This window comes from Bolinopsis microptera, chromosome 12, assembly GCF_026151205.1.
Source record: "Bolinopsis microptera isolate Bmic1 chromosome 12, MBARI_Bmic_1.0, whole genome shotgun sequence".
NCBI lineage: Eukaryota > Metazoa > Ctenophora > Tentaculata > Lobata > Bolinopsidae > Bolinopsis > Bolinopsis microptera.
The window spans coordinates 6,085,053-6,098,569 of record NC_087083.1 but is presented as its reverse complement, the minus strand read 5'-3'; the positions used below and the strand labels follow the sequence as shown (position 1 = coordinate 6,098,569).

At 41.9% G+C, this 13,517-nt stretch overlaps 1 protein-coding gene across 1 annotated transcript; it reads right to left on the bottom strand.

Annotated features, from left to right (window-relative positions):
• Positions 1 to 10,818: 10,818 nt before the first annotated feature.
• On the bottom strand, positions 10,819 to 11,292 carry LOC134823843 (uncharacterized). The gene has a single exon (XM_063835442.1). The coding sequence runs from the start codon at positions 11,290 to 11,292 to the stop codon at positions 10,819 to 10,821; it is 474 nt and encodes a 157-aa protein (XP_063691512.1).
• Positions 11,293 to 13,517: the final 2,225 nt, after the last annotated feature.

The window sequence follows — 13,517 nt, the reverse complement described above, 5'->3', positions numbered from 1 at the left end:
TATATATCTCTACATGCACTCAGTAGAACTGCTTAATGTACAACTAATAGCGGTACTGGTATCTTATCGGACATTATTTGACTGGACATTGCGTGAACGGACACAATTGTGAACGGACATATTTTTTTCCAATTTTAGGAGATATTAATTCTTCAGTCGATTTTTAGTAGATAGTAAGGGGAAAAGTGGTCGATTTAAGGGTTCCGTTGGATTTGAATGTTCACAAGGATTTCTCAACGGAATATGGTAGTTAGGACCCCTACGAACATAATTAGACTTGTTGCCAATTTTTTATCTCAACAGAAACACCACTTTTACCACTTTTTACCACCTTTGTACCACTTTTCTGGTTTGCCAAATATCTTTAGTTGTGAACGTCGTAGAAGGCTGAAAATTAACCTAGAATGTTTATCTTATCAAGGAGTAAAACTTTTGTATCAAAAAATTTTTACATTGGACAATCAGCTAATTGGATAATTACCAATTAGTTAATCACCAAAAAAAGTGAAAATTTTTTATTGGCTCAAAATGATTGAAATCGTTTGAAACACGAAGAAATGTAGTTTTTAGAAAAACTTCAAAAATTTTTCACTTAAAATTTTTTTTCGAGACTACAAAAAAAAAAGTTTGAAAATTTGAAAATATTTTTTTCCGCCAAAAGTGATCGAATTGCATGAAACGTGGATAAAAATGCCTTGCAGAAAAATTTCGAAGATTTTTAGATTGAGGAATACTAAAATCATCAATATTTGAAGTTGGAGTTCAGTAAATCTCGACATATTTTAGTAATTAGGAATAGCTTAGCGGAAAGGGCTGGACCTGAAAAAGGTTAACCACACAATATTAGAGTTTTGTAACTAATTACAATACAGCTTTATCAAATTCCACATAAAGAAACAGCACAAAAGGACCATTTAAGATCGAACCGATTTTACCTGCTGTACTATCATTTTATTGATTTCAATGATCAAAACCTCTGTCAATCTTGCCAATCTATACCGGGTATCTGAATGTACCGGACCTCTTATTTACCTCTATAATTAGACCCAGTTGTGCAAGAAATGCGATTTCTCACAGGGGTTTCTTTAAACTGTGCACTTTTTATCACTCTCGCAACTCGCAAGAGGCCTGGTATTATAGGAAGCGAGGTAAATATACCTTCCATCATCCATTGTGGCTTTTTTGTATTGTGAATGCGCATGCCGCTTCGTTTGCTATGCCATATACCTCGAATAACCCCCATATGTCATTGCCAGGGTCGGGATAGAGCTGGAGATAGCATTGAAAAGTTGCTAGAAATAGCTAGATTTAGAGTAAACTGGTGGTAGCTGGGTGGTGCTAGCATGGATGTAGCAGAACGTAGCTACACGGGGTTTCATTGGAGTTGGTTATTTTAATGGCCAAAGAGTGCCGGAACTAAAGTTACTTAAGATTGCAGTTTAGGGGCAGTGTAAACCACGGTGTAGTCAGGGACACAGAGCTACAGTGCAGGAGTACTGCAATAGAACAGTGCAAGTGATACAGTCTGCAACAGTAAAACGCCGACGAAGCTAGACTTAGAGTGAACTGATGGAAGCTGGGTGGTGCTAAAATGGAGGTAGCAGAACGTACTACATGATGAAAACAGGAAAACTAAGGCTGGTTGAGACCTAAAAAGATGTGAATCTGTCCTGATAGATCCAGTGAAGAGCGAGTAGCGAAGAGTTTGATCACTAACCTAAAGCTCTAAAGAAGAAGAGGGCTAAAGAGACTCACTTTGATCAATAAATCCGGTACGGCAAGGTCTGTAGCCTTGATAAGAAGATACCATGAAGTAATTCATGCAGAAAAGTCGATTTATATAAAGGGTTTCGTTGGATCTAAAAAGGGTGGGTCAGTCTCTCTGTTTTCATAAGATTCTGATGAAATGCTGTTAAGCTCAGGACGGTGATCTTAATAGGTCGGATAGCTGTATCTGGTTGCTTCCAGCCCACCCTTGTCGCTTGAAAATAAGTTCTCACCCCACCTCTTCCAAAAATACAGTTACCAGAGCAGGAAACTCTTCTTCCTCCTCTTCTTTCAACACAAACACAATCAGGTTCCAGCTACTCTCCTCCTCTGCAGCCACAATCTTATCTCCTTCTTCGGAGTTTTACTGTTGCAGACTGTATCACTTGCACTGTTCTTTTGCAGTACTCCTGCACTGTAGCTCTGTGTCCCTGACTACACCGTGGTTTACACTGCCCCTAAACTGCAATCTTAAGTAACTTTAGTTCCGGCACTCTTTGGCCATTAAAATAACCAACTCCAATGAAACCCCGTGTAGCTACGTTCTGCTACATCCATGCTAGCACCACCCAGCTACCACCAGTTTACTCTAAATCTAGCTATTTCTAGCAACTTTTCAATGCTATCTCCAGCTCTATCCCGACCCTGGCAATGACATATGGGGGTTATTCGAGGTATATGGCATAGCAAACGAAGCGGCATGCGCATTCACAATACAAAAAAGCCACAATGGATGATGGAAGGTATATTTACCTCGCTTCCTATAATACCAGGCCTCTTGCGAGTTGCGAGAGTGATAAAAAGTGCACAGTTTAAAGAAACCCCTGTGAGAAATCGCATTTCTTGCACAACTGGGTCTAATTATAGAGGTAAATAAGAGGTCCGGTACATTCAGATACCCGGTATAGATTGGCAAGATTGACAGAGGTTTTGATCATTGAAATCAATAAAATGATAGTACAGCAGGTAAAATCGGTTCGATCTTAAATGGTCCTTTTGTGCTGTTTCTTTATGTGGAATTTGATAAAGCTGTATTGTAATTAGTTATGAAACTCTAATATTGTGTGGTTAACCTTTTTCAGGTCCAGCCCTTTCCGCTAAGCTATTCCTAATTACTAAAATATGTCGAGATTTACTGAACTCCAACTTCAAATATTGATGATTTTAGTATTCCCCAATCTAAAAATCTTCCAAGTTTTTCTGCAAAGCATTTTTATCCACGTTTCATGCAATTCGATCACTTTTGGCGGAAAAAAATATTTTCAAATTTTCAAACTTTTTTTTTTGAAGTCTCGAAAAAAAATTTTAAGTGAAAAATTTTTGAAGTTTTTCTAAAAACTACATTTCTCCGTGTTTCAAACGATTTCAATCATTTTAAGCCAATAAAAATTTTTCACTTTTTTTGGTGATTAACTAATTGGTAATTATCCAATTAGCTGATTGTCCGATGTAAAAACTTTTGATACAAAAGTTTTACTCCTTGATAAGATAAACATTCTAGGTTAATTTGCAGCCTTCTATGATGTTCACAACTAAAGATATTTGGCAAACCAGAAAGGTGGTACAAAGGTGGTAAAAAGTGGTAAAAGTGGTGTTTCCGTTGAGATACAAAATTGGCAACAAGTCTAATTATGTTCGTAGGGGTCCTAACTACCATATTCCGTTGAGAAATCCTTGTGAACATTCGAATCTGTAGGGATCCCAGATATTGGTCGGTTTAAAGTTAACGGTATTTGGTTCCAAGTTCAAACCGTTTTATGTTCAGTGTCAATAGCCATTGCGATCTCAAGCAATTATTTGGCTCATTAGTTAAACCGTTTTTAAGCTTAATTAAGCAACGCCACGCACTGATTAGATATTTCAGATATACCGTTAGTATTGCCTCGCAAGCAATCAGCCCATATAAATAGTTAGAGTTTTGGAGTAAAGTTATCCCACATTTTCCCCCTATTCCCTTCACATTTCCCATCTTCCCTTCAGTCGGTCTTGTTTATACGTGTTGTTACTATTCCCTAATATACCCTTTTGTTCTAACGTTGTTATCCTCCTCGTTTCTCTTTGTTTGATCCTTCTCAAAGTAAAGAACGCAAAGTAAATTCAAGTAGGAACACGGCAAACCTACAAGTGGCGCGAACGGTAGGATCCATTCATCATCATGGGAGAACGAACCTTCGCAAACCAAGAAGAACTCGAAGCATATGTCGCAGAAAGGATTAAAGCACAGTCGGACAAGGACAACCAAGGCAAGGTACCCTACCTGCCCACACGAAAGCCAGAGCGGTTCAACCCAGCTCTGTCCACATTCTCTGATTGGATCCTTGGATGGGAATCATACATGACGCTGCTCCACCTGCCCAAAGGTATATACCTGGGAGTCCTCAAAACCTTCCTGGAGACGGATGCACTAAAACTCATCAGCTCGAGACAGTTCTCAGATGAGGAAGAGACAAACTGGGAAGAAACAGTTAAGCCGGCCTTGATGGCCATACTAGACTCAGACAGAGTCATAGACAAAGAGGCCCTGAAGAGCAAATTCCTGAAGACTGCTCAACAACTATCCGAAGACATCGCTACTTTCGGAAGCAGGGTTAAAAGAGCGTACTTTGAGGCGTACGGGGCTGCGGCCAACGAAGATCTATTAAAGCTTGTGTTCCAGAATGGACTGCGGAACAGGAATCTTGTACTACAGCTTTCAATGTGGCAGATGGATTTGACCGATACGCCAAGGACATTCACCGAGGTCCTGACAAGAGCCCAGAAAATCGAGTCGGCCATGGGAGTCAGCACAGCATTGGAGATCAACGATCAGACACACGACATTCTCGCTATCAACAGGCATACACCAGAACCTCCTCGAACTAGGGCTGAATTCCCAGCTGAACGACGCAGTTTCTACCCTCACCACCAGCAACAAGCAAGAGCGCCTATGAACTTCAGACCTGAGCACACTCGAGGTATAGATGCAGGACAAAGCGGACCATCACGATATAGGCACCAGGAGACACGGACTTGTTTCTATTGCAACAGAGTTGGTCATATAGTAAGGGACTGCAGGACAAAGCAGAGGGACCAGTACAGAGACAGGAACCAGAATCAACACGGAGGTTCTTCATCCCACAACAACCCGGCTTCGGAAAACTAATAAGGCCCTCCCACGACAAAAGGGGGAGGGCCCCTGATAGTATATACCTTTGTCAAGGAGACGTGTACATAGAAGCCCAAGTCGGTAGCCGGCCTTCCGAGTTTATGTTGATTGACACAGGCTCCTCTCAAAACCTCATTTCATCAGAACACCTAAAAGACCTAGGAATTGAACAGAGAAACCTCAACAAGTGCACGGCAAACCTTGCCGGAGTCACAGGTACTAAAGTCATCGTTCGTGGCTCCATTGAACTGAGCATTAAAATCAACAGGACAAACATGAAGTCCAAATTCATCGTGATCGACAACCCCCTTCCTCACATTATCCTCGGAATTCCCTTCATCAGTGGCCACCACCTGGTCATTGACTACCAACAGAGGAGGCTCCAAAATGAAGACTTCACAACGCCACTGATCTCGCTATCAGCTATTAATCAAGTGGAGGACACCAGCCAGGAAGATGAACACAAGGAGCGGACGGACAAGACCTGCGAAGCACTGGATCTCGAGAGCAGCTCGCTGAACAAAGCTCAAAGACAACAGGTACGAAGTCTCATCGCTAGATACTCACACGTGTTCGCACTCAGCAGAGACGAAGTAGGTCAAACTCACTTAGTAGAACACACGATTCCATTGACATCTGACGTCCCAGTTAGGTGTAAATACCGTCCCGTACCACTTCATGCTATTGATGATTGTGTTGAGGAGATTGAAGCTCTCCTAAGGAGAGGGGTTATCGAAAGAACGGACTCTGACTACAGTTCACCGGTCGTCATCGTGAAGAAGCCTAACAAGTTTAGAATCTGTGTCGACTACAGGGAGCTCAACAAGATCTCGATCGCCAGCAGAGCAGCACTACCAGCTCTCAGCACACTCACCTCAACGTTTCACGGATGCAAGTACTTCTGCAGCCTTGACCTACGAGAAGCGTTCTACCAAGTCCCTATCAAGGAGGAACACCGGGACAGAACAGCGTGGACGATCCCCTCTATCGGACACTTCCGCAACATAGTTATGAGTTTGGGGCTTAAAGGATGCCCAGCAACGATGCAGTCACTCTTGGATAGACTACTTGAAGGCCTGAGGGATAAAGCAGCAGGCTACGTTGATGACATCATCGCAGGTGGAATAACATTTGAGGAGATGTTTGAGTTACTAGCAGAACTGTTCAGACGTCTGGAATCTGCAGGTCTAAAGCTCCACCCGGATAAGTGCAGACTATTCCAGAAGAAAGTATCCTTCGCAGGAGCAAACCTCACCGAAGATGGAATTGAAGTAGACCCAAAGAAGATTGAGGCAATTCAGGACATGTGTCTCCCAAAGACGAAGAAAATGATGATGGCACTTCTAGGAAGTTTCAATTGGTTCAGGAATGTTGTCAAAGATTTTGCAGAGCTGACACGACCCATGATCAACACCCTCAAGGAACCTAAGTTCGTCCTCACCGAAGACGCAACAGAGAGCATCAAGAAGTTAAAAGATGCCTTGACCAAGGCACCCATCCTAATATATCCTATCACGACAGAACCTCTTCACCTCTTTACGGATAGTAGCTCGTATTGTATTGGTGGTTCGATAGGCCACATGATTGACGGACAGTTCTACCCGATCTCCTATGGGTCAAAGATACTCTCTCCAGCCGAGAGAGCCTACCCCACCTTCAAACGAGAGTTACTGGCCCTCAAGCACTTCGCCACCCACTGGAGGTTCTACACCATTGGAAAACCCTTCATTGTTCACGTGGATCACAAGGCTATATCACAGGACAAGTTTCTCAGAAAGACCAACTGTGACGTCCTTCTGTCCTGGATTATGGAGCTAGAAGAGTATGATTTCAAGATCACCTACACGAAGGGCGACGACATGGGGCTTCCCGACGCACTCTCAAGACTACCCCAGGAAAGTGATATGCTTTACGAGTGGTGGGAAGACAGATTTTCTTCAGTGGAAAAGAAAGACGAATTTCTGGAGACAATCAAGACAAATCAGAATGAGTATGATGCAAGAAGTCTCCCACACGTCATCAACCCAGTTTCAGTCGACACGGAAAGCTCTTCTGATAGTGATCATGATAGTGACGCTCCCTGCAGCAGATGTTCACACCCCTCGCCGACAGGTCACTCCTCGTCGTCGGGATCACAAGGCGGTCAGTCGACTCTCTGCAAGAAGGAAAAGAAGAAGAAGCAGAAGAAACCATCAAGTCACGTATCCCTGACAAATTCTGTGACATTCGTTAATGATCGAGCATCAGAGACCGAAGAAGATGAAGAGGAGCAAAGCACAGGACCCGTAGGCTCATTTGATAACCCTATACCAGCGCCAAACGTTAGCAGTGAAACTTTGCTCGAGGCACAACTAGAAAACGAGACCCTTAGTACCGTGAGGTCATGGTTCGTGAATGGAAAACCAGAGAAGAGAGAGACAACCGGGTTCAACGAAGACCTGCGTCAGTACTACAGCTGCTTTGAATCTCTCACTGTGAATAAGAAGGATCTTCTCTGTTTTAAATGGAAGGGTACGAAGAAGTATAGGCTCCTTATCTGCGTACCGAAGGATTTAAAGGAAGAGATGATGTTTAACAACCACGACATCCCGGCATCGGGTCACCTAGGACCAGCCAAAACTCTGGAGAGACTGAGGAATTCATTTTTCTGGCCAAAGATGAAGACAGAAGTTCAGCTCTATTGCAATACTTGTAAAAGGTGTTTTCTGCCTAACCTGGCGTATAAAGCAAAGCCCAAAGCAGAACTCCACCCATTCTCGGTGGCTAGGCCGAACGAACTTGTGTGCATCGACCTTATTGGACCTCTATCACGAGTTGCGCAGTACAAGTGGTGCCTAACCATGGTCGACAAATTTACGAACTGGGTTGTTGCAGTACCACTTACCGATGCCAAGTCACCAACCATTGCTAGGGCCCTAATCAACTCATGGATAGTCAACCACGGAGTGCCTGAACGAATTCTATCCGACCAAGGAGCCAACCTTGACGCCAGCAAAGTGATGAAGGAGCTGTACAACGTGCTGCAGATCCAGAAGTCAAGAACGACAGCATACAAACCATCAACCAACGGCCTCGCAGAGAACAAGAACAAGCAGATAAAGGTGGCACTCACAAAATATATTGGGGAGAATCCCGATCAATGGCCAGAGAGAATAGGGGCCGTGACCTTCGCTATGAACACCAGCGTCTGCAAATCGTCCGGTTTCACACCTTTCCTCCTACTCCACGGAAGAGAAGCCAGAGTGCCTAACGATCTCGTCTTTGGAACTACTTCGTCGGAATACTATCAATCCCAACATCATCTTGCTTCTCGACTTTATCACCAGTTGAAAGATACGTGGGAGCTCGCAGCAAAGAACATAAAGAGGGCTCAGCAGCAGCAGAAGCGATACTATGACAAGTGTGTAAGATTGACGGAGTACAACGTTGGGGACAAAGTGATGATTTATGTGCCTGCGATAAAGCCAGGCAGAGAGTATAACAAGTTAAAGCTACCTCTTACCGGTCCACACACGATTGTTCGAAAGCTAGGGACGGTCAACTTCGAAATTGTGTCAGACGAAACAGGGAAAGAACAGGTGGTACATTTCGACAAAATCCGGAAACTACCAACCAACTTCAGAACAGACCCTATGCTGACAAACCCAGTGGAACCAGACGAGGAGGAAAACCCAGAGGAGAGTATCAGTGATTCAGATGATGACGCTTGGTCCCCAGACTACAGCTACTATGGCCAGACGGCAACACATACGGAACCAGTCGCTGCAACCAGCAGGACAGACGAACCAATGCACCAGGACGTGCCAGAGGACGACAATGATGACGACAATGATGACGAAAATGATGAGCAGAATGCAGCGGAACCTCATGATTCGCAACAGTCCCAGGAACCTAACGCTCAAACTTCCAATGCCAATGACAGGGCTACAAGGAGAGCCGGTTTGAGACCCAAGGCAGTGCTACGAGCCCCAGCGAGGAACTACGATATAAGCAGAATATCATGCATCACTGAGCAGCGACCATACTACTAATCCCCATCCCACAATGCGGACTCCTAAGAACCCTCCTCAAATCTCGGCCCAAGTTGGCACGTATCAGATTCGCCACCAACATGATCCAGCACTAGGAATGAGTCCTGGTTAACGGGATGCAACGTACACCCGGTTAACCCCGACAACACGATCTTTGTGCTGGTCATGATCAGAAAGCCTATCTGATCGGTCAACAAGGAATACGACATCCCTTTTCCTTCAAAGTTAATGCCCTCCTCATCAGCTCATCGTTTCGCATTGGCTACCCCAATTGGTTTTCGTCTATTGTGCAGGAAGACACAGTCCCCGAACGTCGCAGCCGACAGTGGCTCCTCGGAAGCCCACACAAAAGGAACAGCTGATGAACCTATGATCAAGAAGCAGAAGGAGATATACCCTAACATCCCTGAAATCATGCGTTATAAAAAGTGAACTGTATCAGTATTTTAACATTTTGTTTTTAAATTATCATAAGGACTTATAGCGATATATGGTTTGACCAGTCTGATCCACACCGCCCTATATTTTTGGGGAGGGGGTGGTGTAGGGATCCCAGATATTGGTCGGTTTAAAGTTAACGGTATTTGGTTCCAAGTTCAAACCGTTTTATGTTCAGTGTCAATAGCCATTGCGATCTCAAGCAATTATTTGGCTCATTAGTTAAACCGTTTTTAAGCTTAATTAAGCAACGCCACGCACTGATTAGATATTTCAGATATACCGTTAGTATTGCCTCGCAAGCAATCAGCCCATATAAATAGTTAGAGTTTTGGAGTAAAGTTATCCCACATTTTCCCTATTCCCTTCACATTTCCCATCTTCCCTTCAGTCGGTCTTGTTTATACGTGTTGTTACTATTCCCTAATATACCCTTTTGTTCTAACGTTGTTATCCTCCTCGTTTCTCTTTGTTTGATCCTTCTCAAAGTAAAGAACGCAAAGTAAATTCAAGTAGGAACACGGCAAACCTACAAATCCAACGGAATGCCACTTTTCCCCTCACTAAGAGTAAGCAAAAAAACAATAGGAATGTTGGTACAATTTACTCTGATGATAGACATTTAAATTTATTGTATAACTATAATAATGATTAACATTTTTTTCCCAAAAAAATATTAACTTTAAATGCGGTTATATTATTACCACTTATCATGCAAAACAATTTTCATCTAATTTACGTTATTTAACTTTAAGATTAACACGGCCTAATGTTCAATTCAAATCACTCCTTTATGGTAAAAATCGACTTTAAAAGTTGACATAATTAGCACTATAAACTTTAAGCTTCATGACGTCACCAAATTCAATGATAATGACGTCACCAAATGCAATGATAATGACATCAAAAACTTTATCACTCACCTGGAGTTAAGGTCCAGGAAAAATATTATCCAAACATGGGATTCAAAATGGCAGTCTCTTTTATATCTGAGTTGTCTGGATACCATACGTTTTCGGAGCTGCTTTTCTTGAAAGAGGAAGACAACAGGACCACAGAACATACCTTTAGTGCGTCTCTCTAGTGGAAGGGAGGTGAGCAAGGAGAGAGGGAGGATTATGTTAATACCGTCACTCAATCAGGGCCACAGCTCGGTGACCGACAATTAAGAACCTCTCATTCCGGGCTCCCACAGGTATCACATCACATGGCCCAATCAGTGACGTATCATTTGTGATGTGATCCATATTCTAACAATCCTAACAGCCGAATAACCAAAAACCTAGGTAGGGTTCACATGACTGATGACAGTTTAGTAAGTAGCTGTGTATTATGAAGTGCTGAAGTGTATTAAGAAGTGTTCAAGCTCTCGGTTCCTTTTATTCTGACCACCACCATTTTTACCACCATGATGGCCTTTCCCGTTTTCTTGTTCGCCTAAATAAATACTTGAGTCCGGTACAACATTCGTGGGGTCCGGCCATCAGGTCCCTCCACGCTTTTAGTTCCAGCTTTATGCATCACCGCTAAATTATCCCATATCACGAGATCACCCTTCTTCCAGTAGTGTGTGTACTTCCCACTTTTCTCTGTTACTTCCCGCCATGAGTCAGTTAAGTGAGGGGCGAACCCCTGTTCAGTTATCAGAGTATGGGTCATGTAAGCGCATGTTCTACCGTTCTCAGGATGGCGGTGTATGCCTCTATGTCTCTTGACTCGGGGAAACAGTGCCAAGTCTTCCTCCTTGCTTTTTATTAAATCTGGGATCTCCCAAACAGAAACTGTGAAAACGGACTCTGAAAGATGATGCTTTATCCTTTTGGAGAGTCGTTCAAATACCTCGCAGTTGTCGAGGAACAGTGTTGTTGAACGGTTTTCTGCAACTTCGTCTGCGTACATAATACTGGCCATGTACCCATTCTGCTGAAAGTCTCCATCTTTGTGCCAGTAGCAGCCGAAACAATTTGTTTTTCCTTTCCATGTTCCATTTGACCAGTAATTCGTAGCTCTTTGAATCGCTGGAAAGTTAGGGTCTGGGTCATTGCCTGCAAATGACCTTGGTAAAACCATGATTTTTCCAAGTTTTTTAGTGAAGTCCACCTGCTGTTTCCTGGTCAAGTTTTGATTCTCAATAACCACAACACCGTTGTTGATCAGCTTAGATTTTATGAGGTTAACATCTTCAGTGCTAAGGCGAATAACATCTTGAAGACCATTGGTTATTACGTAGCCCATATCTGCACTGTTTTCAATTAGCTTGCAATAAGTTTCTTCCATCGCCGGCACAACATTTTCATTACAGTTACTGTAAACTACGCTCATGATTAACAGTGCAGAAATAATCGCTATCATCGCTTTTCTTGACCACATTCTCTACCCTCTATTGAATACAAATGATGTTATTTATGCTTTTTATGAGACCGATTATTTCAAAATCCAACCGCGATTTCGTGGAATATAATTAAAAAAAAGTGAAAAATTGTAACTTTTATAGTACAGCTGTTATGATCGTAATTGGATGACGTTTACCCATTAGGGACGACACGTTTTAAATTTTACCGATTTTGATGCCGTTTAACACACTAGGTCACTTCACAGCAAAAATGAGATATCGAAAAAAGCGAATCTGTATCTCGTTTACTTTCAAAGATACATCGATGGACAAAAACGTCCCACTTGTCCGGGTTGCAAACGACTCATCAAGCTTTTTCGGCTATCACTTCTGAAGCAAAGACGTTAGGATAAAATAAAAACTGCAGCATAAGACATAGCATGCTGACGTTAATGAAATGTTACGAATGACAAAACTATTCGTCGTCCATTGTTGAATGTTGATGGACTAACATTGTTACTTCTTTACTTCATACTTAATTCATACTTCAAAGAAATATAGACGAGTATCACTATCATTCATAAAAAATATTTACCACACTTACAAAATTTACGCCATTCTTAGCAAAATATACGTTTACTGAGCTTGTTTACAAGATTAAAATCGGAAAGTTTGACCTTATATCGCTAAAATTGCTACAATCGCTAAAATCACTAAAGTCATTAAAATCACTACAGTCATTAAAATCACTACAAGATAAAATCACAAAAACTAGTATCTTGCAACAATAATCTCAGTCCCGTATAGTAGGCACGGCCGGTTACTTTTATGATATTATTAAATATTACGTTTACATCATGATTCACGGGAAAAATTTCCGGTCCCATGCAAATATTTAGTTAAGGAAGCTGAATTCTACATAGTATGTACTAAATACTGTAACCAAGGACAAAAGAAAATCGCGATTATTTAGGCCAAAAATCGAAAGATAATTTATTTGCAGAGCAAAGTTAGACCTCGCCAGAACGGAACTCGATGTTCCACTTCGTATCTATACTCATATACAAAATATCATTAGTTAACTTGTGTTAATACTTTATCATACTACGGAACTCGCTGTTCCACTTCGAATCTGTACTCATAAACGAAATATTATTCGTATTTTTTCAAAGATTTTCTCTTTCAAAGATTTTCTGGATACTGTTCATGTTTCATGCTACCGACCCTGATCATTATGGGCTTCTGACTTCCGTACATACATACATATGAACATGCAGGGTAGAACCAGCTTGGTAATAAAATGTCTCGAAAAACATCACCGATGCCTTAAACTTGGACAATTGTCTAGTTGATCCTGTAACTATTTAACTAGGCTAAAAAATTCGACAAATTGTATATTAATTAGGATCAATATATAATATTAATGACCGTCTTAAGTGTGCTTAATCACTGCACTCGAATGCCAAGATGTTTCTAAAATAACCCCGGCAGCTGAAAAGACATTAGTTCGATGTATTTTTGAACGCTAATTCCCAATTATCTGTCCGTCAGAGCTCATGCGATAATTAGATTAAATTAATTAAATTAAATTAAATCAAATAAGCGTAGAGGAGTTAATCGCCGTAATCCTAAACTCACAGCGATTTGGATTTCTCGTTAACTACTTTAAGTGATAGATAAAACTTTAGTTAGTCCTCTCGAATAAAATATCACACACATGCCACTGTTTTGCGCTACCAACGCATTATTTGGACCATATATACCACAGCCAAGTGATCCAACAGTGATGTGGTCATGACCACGT

What these genes read in the sequence shown, in the direction of transcription:
- LOC134823843 (XM_063835442.1), bottom strand. Translation starts at nt 11,292, where the DNA reads ATGGCCAGTATTATGTACGCAGACGAAGTTGCAGAAAACCGTTCAACA.